General features: G+C 38.6%; 1 protein-coding gene across 1 annotated transcript in view; it reads right to left on the reverse strand.

Annotated features, from left to right (window-relative positions):
• The window catches only part of CPNE8 (copine 8), a 211758-nt gene that overhangs the window by 126528 nt on the left and 72529 nt on the right, over nucleotides 1-12701 (reverse strand). The window contains exon 6 of the mRNA XM_032347726.1: nucleotides 5359-5435. Within this exon, the coding sequence (XP_032203617.1) occupies nucleotides 5359-5435 (77 nt within the window). The remainder of the gene's footprint in view (nucleotides 1-5358; nucleotides 5436-12701) is intronic.

Below are 12701 nucleotides of genomic sequence, written 5' to 3' on the forward strand. Positions count from 1 at the left end.
GGTCTCTCCCTTTATCCTGTATCCACTACTGACTGCCTAGATCACAAGCTGTTATACCCACTCCACAAAGAACATAATCTTTTCCCTTAGCCAATACAGCTGTCGGTTTAGTTACCCATGGTGGTCCCCTGCGCCCCCGCCCTGGGGTAAGAATCTTCCTTCTAATCACAACCAGTCCCTGCCTCCTCACCCCATCCTTTTATACAGAACCAGTCATGCCTGGATGTGCAATACAGGAACAAACAGGTCTATTACTTGATGAACATAATAAATGCTTTCCTCCCAGAGGAAAGAATGGCAATCTTTCTTAAACTGGTGCTGATTCTAGCATTTTGGAAGGCTTTACTGAATCCATCACTAAGCTCCCTAAAGATAGAAGAAGTAAGACTCTCTGACAGCATCACGCAGAAAATTGGATACAATCTCCCAGCATGAGAAAACACACTGCTGTGTGGGTATAATGGTAAATAATAATGGGACGATCTAAAGAGAGGAGCCGATGAGTCATAGGAAGACACAGTAAATGTTGCAGACAAATTAAGTAGCACAAGACTCATTTTAGGAGGGTTCAGGGAAAAGACCAAAATGTTGGATGGAATTAAGATATGAAAAATGTGGTTGCTCAAAATCGGAATCCAAATTTGCTCAGAACTTGAATTTGACAGAACAGACTGCTGGAAATTATGAAAATCTTAAGCTGCTATTAAAAAATAAATTAAAGATTCTTGAATATCGGTTCCAAAAAAAGTCACCTAAGTTCCTATGAAATATTAAAAAATAATTTTTATTCTCATAATAAAATAAAATCTATTTTTTAAGTGACAATAACTGAAGCACAGAAAATAAAAGGACTTGATTTTACATTCAAATTCCTTATTTTATAGCTCATGAGGCTATGTACTAGAAATCCACTTTTCCTTTGTAATAAATATTACTTAGCCTTCAAAGGCTGGTTAGTAATAAAGAATTTAAAGCTCTAGTGTATCTGCTTTAAATTTCCAAATTTTACCATTAGCATCATTTTTAAAAGCCTACCTCTGAGGAGATATTATGGCACAACTGCAATTAAAAAGCTAAAAGAAATTATTCTTACTACCTTAACAGAACATAATTTAAATTAGGTCTTTTTTAAGGGAAGAAAACAATGGAATCTTTTGAATAACTTAAAATTTAAATGGAAAACTATTGGAAAATAAATCTCTAACCTAAAACAAATTGGTAAATAAACCCTAAATCACTTGGATAATGCTATTTAAGATAAATAACATTTGGGACACAGGGAGACTTTTAAAATACAGGATGAGTCAATTTTGTTAATTGCAGTTGGATTATCTGCCTCAGGAGGTGTCCTGTGCTCCAATTCCAAAGCCTATATCCATCCAGATAGGAAAAATCCTCCAGCTCCTTAAGAACATTGGCTAAAGTGATGGCTGCAACAGGAGAGTGTACAAATTCTGTCTCCAACCATGAGGAACTAACCGTGGAAAATAGTGAGATGTTTAGTGACCAACTTACAATGTTATCTTTAACTAGATAGCTATGCCCTGACCCTGACTGGGGTAGGTTTACCAGGTGGGAGTGGGGGAGGGGGTGGGGCAGGAGGAGGCAGAGGGGACTGAGGAATAGTTTTAAGAGCTAGCTGTTAAACGCATATTATTTCCCAACGTGAAGTTCACTGTTTCTGCCATGATTTAATATATTCCACTATATTAAAAACAAAACAAAAAATAATCCACTATATTTACATATTACGTGACAAAACATGGTATCTTCCTTTATAAGTTATTTTTGTCATCAAGTTTCCTGTGAGAAAACACTTCCCTGACCTTGTATCATTTCTGATATTCTCCCTGGCTCTATCCTTTCTTCCAAAACCATTCTTTCCTCCACTAAAGTATCCCTTCCAACCTCCGCAACTCTCCCCACCATCTGACCATTAGATTGGTTTGAAAAATCAAGTACACGAAAAAAGTGTCAGTGAATAGGGATGAGTGTGGAATCTGACAGTATCTATCTAGCAAACCAGCTGGTTTGAAAGGCAACTCCGACATGATGGGCAGATAAAACTTCAATGCAAACATTTCACTCTCTTCCTCCACCAAACTACACTTCTAAACAAAATGATAAATGAGTTTCATTTGCTTTTCATTTGAAGTTTAGGTAGGGGAGTAAAAGGCCATTTGAACAGAAGATGTATCCTCTCTCTGAGCACTTGAACTTCCAAGAGCCCAAGACAGCATTCTTAGCCCAATGGACTTCGTTCTTTTATCTACATGTTCTCCCTTCTCTAGACACTTGACTCTCTCATAGTTAGTGTTTTTAATAAAAGATAGTATTTTCTCAAACAAGATGGTGGGTGGCTTACAACAAAATATGTATTTTTTCCCCATTGTTCACCTGGGATGGATGCTCATGTGAGAGCACATGAGTATATTTTGGATGCTTATTGATTTTCTGCTTCGATGATCTGTCTCCTACAATTAGTGTATTCATATCAATATGACTCTTTATCTTGATTAACAGTTTTCTTAAGTAATTGGCTGCTCCCATATTGGGAGCATAGATATTTATAATTGTTAGATCATCTTGGTGGATAGTCCCTTTAAGGATTACGTAGTGTCCTTCTGTATCTCTGACTACAGTCTTTAGTTTAAAGTCTAATATTTCTGATATGAGAATGGCTACTCCAACCTTCTTTTGAGGCCCATTGGCATGAAAGATGCTTCTCCATCCCTTCACTTTCAGTCTGGGTGTATCTTTAGGTTCAAAATGGGTCTCTTGTAGACAACATATGGATGGGTCCTGTCGTTTTATCCAATCTGCAACCCTGTGCAGTTTTAGGGCACATTTAGGCCATTCACATTGAGAGTGATTATTGATAGATACGTTTTTATTGACATCGAGTTACCTTTGAAGTCTTTCTTTCCGTAGACTGTCTCTATATTTCTGTTCAATGCTATTCTTAGGATTTTTCCTCTTTTACAGAACCCCCCCCCCTTAATATTTCCTGCAGTGTCAGCTTGGTGGTCGCATAGTCTTTTAAGCCTTGCCGGTCTTGGAAACTCTTTATCTCTCCATCCATTTTGAATGTCAGTCTTGCTGGATAAAGTATTCTTGGCTGCATGTTCTTCTCATTCAGTGCCCTGAATATATCTTGCCAGCCTTTTCTGGCTTGCTTAAATAAACAAATCAAAATATCATTCTACTAGCAAGCTTGTTATATTTAATGTTACTCCGCTATTTTTTATTTCTCTTGCCTATTTGATTTCCCTCTCTCATCTCTTTCCTTTTTTCTCTTCATCTCAAGTATCTAATTGGGCTTCCCTCATGTAATATGCTACCACACTGCAGTTCTTATAGTTTTATTCTTTGTTTCTTTCTTCTCTCTTTTGTAGCCAATCTCTTTGCTACATTCAAGCTCTACATGTCATTTCCCATTTGATACTAACACACTGCCTAATTAAATTTACTTTAAAATTAAAACAACAACAACAACAACAAAAACCCTCTCACTGCTCAAACAGTAAGCCTACCTTTTAACCCTTTTCTTAATATTTATTTGCCAGAGAGGATTGCCCAGTAGGTCAAAGGTTGAGGAAAACATTAGTTACAGGGGCGCCTGGGTGGCTCAGTGAGTTAAGCCACTGCCTTTGGCTCAGGTCATGATCTCAGGGTCCTGGGATCGAGTCCTGCATCGGGCTCTCTGCTCGGCAGGGAGCCTGCTTCCCACCCCCCACCCCACACCCGCGCCTGCCTCTCCATCTACTTGGGATCTCTCTCTGTCAAATAAATAAATAAATTCTTTAAAAAAAAAAGGCAAAAAAAGAAAACATTAGTTACATATAATTTAAAAGACTGAATGAATTCTACCTTTGTCCGTCAGACAGATATAGCAGCTACACTTTCAATAAACTTGCTTAAATTACAAAAGACCCTATAGATGAAGCAAAGTGGGTAGTCAGAATAGCTTCATGTAGCCTAAACAGGTTTCCAATGCTTTGCCTCAATTATGCCACCCCATCCTCAGCAGGAGTGAGGAAAAACCTAAAGGGCATCTCATCTTTCCTGGTTATGTGAGATGATCATAAATCAACTGCCAGCAAATACTCCAAATGTTTCCATCGTCACCCCTCACCCTGAGTGTGCTTTTGTTGGTCTTGCCTAAGTGAGAATTGTTGAATCAGCTGAACAACCACCACATCTCACACTATATTTGACCTACCACATACTCCAACCAAAATAATCCCAACTTTTTAACATGTTTCAAGACTTTCAAGACATGTTTCAAGTGAGCATAAACATATCTGAAACATAAGCTTACAAATTATGCAATGATATGAAAACAAATTATACATGAAAGAAATGTTAAAAGGCACTGATATGCAAAGGTCTTCAAACTGGTTAATAAATCAAGTTAAATCAAGTTAAATAAAAGAAGTGAGAATTCACAGACTTCTTATTAGCCTAAGAAGAACACTCCAAGCGTAAAGTTCAATTTTATACAGATAATGTGAGAGCGATGCCTTGGACATTTCAAGTATTTGAATGTCAGAGGTGAACAGACTTGGAAAGTTTTGACACATTTATTTTATGAGTGTGAGATTCTTAAAAGAAATGTTGAAGATATACACTTCAAAATTCCCCAAGCCTTTTGATATTGTGGTTAGCTGTGCAGTTTTCTCAGTATTCTTCCTAGATCATTTGATTTTTATGAACAGTTAATTGAATTCAAATAAATGACATGGGCTGAGGGGAGGAAGAAGGAGGACAGTGAGTGGGAAGATTTAGGGGAAAATATCTGGAATTCATTTTCTGTCTTATTTGGAACTGGAGAAAATAGGATCACCCCACACAACTGATCTGAAAATGAAACATGATCCCAGTGATTGAAAGTGAAGGGAGAATACATAATCCTGTGAGAGCGCCTTCTCTTAACATTCATACACTTACTTTCTTTTTTTACATGCCAACTTTGTAGTAAAAATCATTAAAATCCCCATCACTAAAAATCCATTTATTGAGCATATGCTATAAAGAATGGCACTCCATATAGTCCCTGGCCCAAAGGACGAAAGTTTCTTTTTCAAACCATTTAGTTCTTAAAACCTAAGAATACATACTACACTCAAAAGGAAAACTATACATTTGCTTTTTTGAATCTCCTCATTTCATCTTGTGAACATTTTGTAACATGAAGGCTAAAATATAAACATGTCAACACTATTTGTTAGAAGAAAAAAAACTCAATAAGATTTTTAAACCCACTTTTGGTCTCCAACCACATATTCATCAATTCCAAACTACCAAAATGAAAACCGAAGAGTTAACATTTCTTTGTCTGGATTAAAAAATACTTACACTATTGGCTTTTCCAGGCGACTTCCCTGAGAACCAACAATCTCCCCCAATGTACAAAACACTTGTCCCAGAAAGTCCTAAAATAGATAAGAGGATTAAAGCTCGTAAGTTCTCAGACTGTCTTTACACTACTACATATTTTGTACATCATATTTGCATTGGTTTCATTGCTGAAATACCAAATTCTCTAACCTCCAATAGTAAAATAAGCTCCATATGCATTCATTTAAGCATGTGATTTTCCTGCAAGTATGCAAAGCCCTTTGTCCTTTTTATCACAGCAGGTCTGTTATTGCAAGTAAGCAAGACACGGCTTTTCTTTCTGAAATTACAACAAACTTGGAGAAACGTTGCAGGAATTGAATTCACAACTGGCTTGATTTTAGATGCTTCTGAACCTAGTAAACTTGGGGCTGAGGAGGCAGACTGAAAGCACAGAGCAGCTGTGGTTAGCCAATACCAGAACTAGCTACATAAGATAAGTTGTGAGATGTGGGTATGATGCTGGGGTTGGAGGAGGGAGTCCCAAGCCGCACCACCAGGGGTCAATTCCATGATTGCTACTGATTACCTGGGACTGGGCAATTAATTAAACTCTCCTGTTTTTAACATGTACTAGTGCCCCTCACAGAGTTGTTTTGAGGATGAATGAGTTACTGCATTAGTTAATATTAGCATATATTAAGCACCTAAAAATAGGTTAAATATATTAGATTATAAAGTTCATGAATATACAGCTAGATGAATCTTATTTTCAAGTACAATCTTTTACTTATTTTCAGGATTCAGAATAACCTTGCAAAATGAAAGGTCGGTTGTTAATCTCTGCTTCACATATAAAGAAACTCCTAATCATATAGGAGGTTGATCTTTTCATGTTTTAAGCAGTCAGTAAGTAGCAGAGTCAAGACTGACCCAGATGTTCCAATTCTAGATTAGTATGCTCCCTAAGAATTTAATATAAATACAATACAATCTCACAGGCCAATAAAAGAAGAGTCCCGACATCATCTGGATACAGGAGTCAAGAAGATATGTTAGTATTCCAGAGAGACACACACCCTCTAATTTAGTCTGTATATGATTTGAATCCCTTAAAGGAGAAGGTGAAAGATCTCCCTAAATTGAACAGGTGAACAGTCCAAGAGAAGCCCTAAGAAGGATGGACAGAAATGAAGTCAAATAAAATGTTGTTTGAAGTTTTTAATAAATAAAAATTTTAAATGTCTAACAAGCCACAGAAGTAAAAACTGTGTATCCCATTTAAAATAAATAAATGGGGAGAGTGCTCTAAGTCTCATGAAGGAAACAAAGTCCACACTGGAGACTAGGATAGTCAGGGTAACATGTCGCAAAGCTGGTAAGCCTTGGGAGCCATGTAAGAACCCGATCGTGGACAGAAGAGAGTTGGACATTCTGTTAACTAGGGTGCGAATGTGAAGTTACTCAGATCTGAGGACTAAAGCGATGAGGAGATGGAAGTGGGGAAAAGGACAAAAGCCAGGAGGAATGTGTTTTATTTTGCAAAAACCATCCATTTCCATCAAAAAAGACACCCAGCTTGTAGAGGCCACTTTTAGGCAAACAGACTGAAGGAACGGAATGTGGAAAGGGCCCTCAGATACCACCAGGCTGAACAGACAGGCCCATCAGGTCTCAGACCCACCTCCAAACAACCACAGGCCCTAAATGACCAGTGGGTTTACAACCAGGCACAGTTGCCTAAAAAGGCAGAATTCTGTATGTCGCTATACCTCCTCATTTCCCCCCTTTAAAAACAGCCTCACTGCCTCATTGCAGACGATCTCTCTTCTATCTGGCCACTGCTCCCTAACAATGTAGTCAATAAACTTTTATCTCTTTGTTCTGCTTCAGGTTAATTCTTCTACCTCCCGATTCACCAGCTTCCACCAGATAGTCAGCCCCCATTTGGGCCCCCCCCCCCCCCGGCTCCAATAAAGAGACACCCCCTTCAGACATCACATCACCTAGAGGTTTCATCTTTTAGGCCCTTGGTAGGTGTTTCTTTCACCTGAAGGGAGCCAGTTTGGGCCAGCTTGAGCCCTTTTGGAGCTGAGGACCTGCAGAAGCCCCCCAAAGTTGTCCTGTAGCTACCTTTAGCTCATTATAAAACTCAGATCTCCTCCTATAGGTGGGTTTTTCTGCTAGTTTTTGAACATAGATGCATGTAGTAGCGCACTGACATGCTAGGCATGTGCAACTGAACCAAAGTGCCTAAATAATAGAATATGTGTAACTCCTTAATTTGTATGTAGCACATATGCAACCCCCCCCCCCACCATACACCAAATAAAAGCTTCCAGTACTCACCCCAGGGGGAGACAGTGCTTTGACAGCTGCCTCCAGCTCCTCACTTGTAAAAAGTAATAAAAAGTTCGCTTTCAACATTTCCTTGGATGGTGTTCAACTTAATTCACCCCAGGCAGTGAGCCCCTTGAGTTCAGCTACAATTCCAGGTAAAGGAGAACAGAATTGGCTACCCCATAATACGCCTCTTTGGCAGAAGGATTATTTTAAGAGAAGCAGCAGACACAGGAGAAACTCAGAAAACCAGGTTAGAAGTGCCCCTTTTGTAGGAGATATTTGCATTTATTAAAAAAAAAATTCCATTTGTAAGGGTGTCTCCCTCTTAGTACCCCCCTGTTTAGGAAGTAGGGGGTACTAAATCTCTAGGATTTCTTCATAGTGGAGAAGGCAAGAGATTTCAATCTGCATAAACCTGCCCTCTTCAATATGCTTTGCCTGAAAACCTCCTATAACGGATTCCCCACTCACCAGCATCCTTTGTCTTTGGCTAGAGATGGTATAAGGTTTGGAGACTTACTCCGTTTTTTCTGGAATTTTACAGAAGGTATACCATGGTATTAAATTTTCATTTGTTTTTCATTACAGAAATCTTTTTCATTACAGAGGGTTGTCAGCTAAGAACCTAGAAGGGTAGAAGGAGAATTATTTTTTACTCCCTGACAAAGTCCTAGAGAACAGATCAGGCAAGATGTAATGAGAAAAGAGTGGGCCTCAAGTAAAGGGCAGAACTGAAGATGAAGAGCCAGAAAGGTCCGGTCGGCTGGGCAAAAACAAACACACACAAGAGTTGCCTTAAGATAATGAAAAGCAACTGGAAGCCTTACAGCAATGCAGGGATACCACTGCAATGGTACATTCATGAATAGGTAAAGGATAGGACTTTAGGTAGGGCAAGAATGGGGGCTCCAACTAGCTCTGAAGGTATCTGAGGCATGCAGACATCGAAACAGAACAAAGACAGAGATCAGGAAAATTTAGACCACTCTATCTTAGCTGCTAGGGCTAAAACGTTTTTCTAATAATTACACTGTAACCACAGAAAATAAAAAATAACCACAAAAACGAATCAGGCCTCAAAGGAAAAGTTCACTATAAAGATTAACCAGACCTAGCAATATGTTATCTATAGATCATGGAGGTCGCAAAAACAAAAACTCTCACATGATGGGCAAGTATCATGTCTGTTTCCAGGCCATCGACTTAACCACCAGCAAGTTTCCTAAAGTTCTAATAAAAGGCTAGAGATGAAGAGCCCTTACTGGCAACCCGGTGGGGACCCCTCTCACTCCTGAGAGCTTTTTCCTGTATCCTTGCTTAATAAAATCATCAGTTTTGCTCACTCTCCTCTGCCCGCGAGATTCATTCTTTGATTCCGTGAGACAAGAACCTCGCTCCCTTGTTTCATTCAGAAGATTACTCAGGTACTAGTGTGCAAAATGGATGAGGAAAAATCTGGAAGCTGGATGGATCAGAAGACTCTAATTGTTATTAAAGAAGCCAAGTGTTAAGGCCCAAACTAGAGTTGTAGGAAACCTTGCAGAGAAAAGTGACAGGATTTGGTGTAAACTATGCTTGCACATGGAGGTGATGCGGAAAACAAAGGCAGAAGAAAAATTATTAAAGTTCTTTCTACTAACAGCCCCACTGACAAGTCCTTAAAACAGGCAGAGTGACATTCCTCTAGGGACTCAGCTGCCTCGATGTTAATACTCTGTTAAGGGCAAAGGGCAACCTCAGCCGGACCCCAGGATCCTACAAATCTACTTTTAATATGTACAAATTTCTTTGGAAACTTCCTTTATCTACCTCCAAGATACATGTTGGCAGTCATTTGCCAAGCATATGACCCACTGATATACATCTGAAGGGTCTCATGACTCAGGTTTTAATAGACAGCAATAAATGACCTTTCCCCAACAATGGCCAGCCTCCTCAAGGTCCTGGAAACCTTGCTTCCAAAATTCCTTAGAGACTTGTGCTATCTCTGATCCCCTCCCATTTTGAAAAGACGTAATGGGCCACTGTTCATGACCCCAGTGCAGCTCTTTCTGCCCAAGGTCCTGTCCCTGTGCTTCAATAAAACCACCTTTCTGCACCAAAGACATCTCAAGAATTCCTTCTTGGCTGCCAGCTTCGAACACTAACGTCTTCCCTACATCAGCAGGGAGTGTACAGGGAGTACAGTGGAGATAGGAAGAGACAGACAGAAAATTACTCTAGATCTGAAAAGTGATGGCTTACAGAATGACGTCACCAGCTAAACCCAGGACCTGACCTTTACCGCTCACCTGCTTGTACTCGTTGAGCTTTGTCCCACATTTTTCCTTAAATTCTTTCTAGCTTATCTCTTACTTAGTGCAAGCCAAAAAGACCCAAGAGGCATAGCATCCCCTGATGGAAATCGAAACTACTCCTCAAGCTTTAATGACTGCCCTGGTGAAGAGCTCTGGAGGCCCAGACCACCCAGACCAGCTTGAGCTTAACCAGGGACTCACACATGTGCAAATGGACCATGTAGTGAAGGACAGTAACCTCTCCATCATTATCATGCTGAAATACCCCCAAGGAAGAGCCCAAGCCTCACTAACATAACATACAATGTATGTATAGGCATGTTTCCTTAAGGTGCATATGCAACCCTAAGCCCTCCTCTATATATGATGACAAGGTTCCCCTTTCTAAATATTCACCAGAACCCTAAATAAAAGGAACCCATTCACCCTTGCTCTTGCTTGGAGAGATACGGCTTTAGAAGTCACTCCCTATGATCTCCTCATTTGCTGCAAATAAAATTTCCTTTCTGGGACAACTCCACTTGGTGTATCTGTGACTCACCAAAGAGCGAACTCACATTAGTTCAGTTACAACATTGTCATGAAAGTGCAAAATCATTTTCAATTTTTGCTTCCAAGTAGGTAAAAAGTACTTTAGGCAAAGCCTTGATATATTTAAATTCCTTAATATTTAAAATCCTTAATAACTTCCCAATTTCAAAACGGACTTTACAGATATGTTCATGGGTTTAAAAACCTAAATTTTCTCTAAGTCTCATGGCAGAAAGTCAGTGCTGAATACTAAAGATCTGGAATAGATCATTGTTCTTCTGAATCAGCAGTGAAAAATACACGGGGGATTCTAGAATTCTTCTATATAGATACTGATAGGTAGCTGTGCATGCTATAAGCTGTTCTGTGTTGTCATTCCTCAAGAAAACAATACTAGATATTGAGCATATCCACAAAAGGATGGAAATACTAGCAAACAGAGAGCACACAAATATCATCACTGCTGAACAAAAGGGAAAATAAAATAATAAAATCAATAAAATGTGTACCGAAAAGATATGGTATGCATCTCTATATATTATCTCTAGAGTTATTGCATACTTTGCCCCTAAATATTTAAGGCATTTATGTAGTTGTTTTATTCCATCTGTGTTTATGTGTTCCCTAGCAAGCAACACATTTACCACTCACAGTGGAAAAATTGGCATACGGAGATTGGTAACTACGCCTTTCACTGGAAATTTCTACTGATCTCTTTTTTAGTTTTCTCAATGTCTCACATTTTCTACTCATTTTACCCAATCAGTAATAGAATACATGTCCTTTAATGCATATTTTTAGATATTTTCATCTGTAGTTAAAGACAGAAATAAAAGTTACACTTGAACACAAACTACTTTATTGTTTCTTACTGTGATGGCGTGTTCCAGTTAATGAGTCATTATAATTACGCCATAAAAGAATTTCCAGTAATAAATCCAGGGGTGTTTCCACAGGTTTCACCCACACATAGACCAAATCTAGTTTATAGTATCTGGCAGTTGAGAAATGTTTCAATTCATTCAATTGCATTCATAATTGGGCTTTCCCCAAAATGACCAAGAGATTAATAAATATTTGCCAAATCAGTTAATAATTATTTTATAATCTACATAATACACAGATAGAACCTAGTTTTGAAATGTACTTAAATGTACATAAACCATGTTGTTAGTATATAGTGTTAAGTTCTACCACTCTTTAAAAGTATCCAGATATGACCTTGAAGGCCGTATGCTGTTGTTAAATCTGAAGGATCTAGCAATACAAAGGAAAGGGGACAAGAAAAGAGCAGAAAGCATAGCACACAGGCCTTATAACAATAATATGACTTTTGCCTTGCATAGGAAGTTCAAAAAAGTTACCAATCCATCAAAGGGAGTTTATGGATTATTCCCATTAACTACCTAAATCTAATTTTATTACTAATAAATTCAGCTCAAAACCCAAGGAAGCAGGGGAACCTGGGTGGCTCAGTGGGTTGAAGCCTCTGCCTTCGGCTCAAGTCATGATCCCAGGACCCTGGGCCTGAGCTATGCATCGGGCTCTCTGCTCAGCAGGGAGCCTGCTTCCTCCTCTCTCTCTGCCTGCCTCTCTGCTGCTTGTGATCTCTGTCTGTCAAATAAATAAATAAAATCTTTAAAAAAAGAACAAAAACAAGGAAGCATTGCTCTACCATCAGATTCTAGCTGATTATTATACAAAAATACAGTTGATTCTTGAATAACACGGGTTTAAACTATGCTTTGGATTTTTTCAATAAACACAGTATAGTACTATAAATTTATTTTCTCTTTCTTATGATTTGCTTAATAACAAATTCTTTTCTCTAGCCTACTTTATTGTGAGAACACAATACATAATGAATATAATCTACAAAATTACTATTAATTGATTATGTTATCAGTAGGGCTTCCCATCAACAGAAGGTTATTAAGCCGTTAAGTTTTGGGGGAAGTTAAAAGTTATACACAGATTTTCAACTGTGTGGGGATTGGCACTTCTAACGCCCATGTTGCTCAAGGGTCAACTGTATTTCTCTTATTTTTCTTTTTAATATTCAGGAGAACGTCATCTTTAACTGCACACTTGAGCATAATACTCTAACTCCTTCAAACTTACTACTTCATTATTTCTTCAGACCATTTTTTACTGCTCAATTCCTCTATCTACATTTTGTATTATATTGTG

This window comes from Mustela erminea, chromosome 6 (genome assembly GCF_009829155.1).
Source record: "Mustela erminea isolate mMusErm1 chromosome 6, mMusErm1.Pri, whole genome shotgun sequence".
Classification (NCBI taxonomy): Eukaryota; Metazoa; Chordata; class Mammalia; order Carnivora; family Mustelidae; genus Mustela; species Mustela erminea.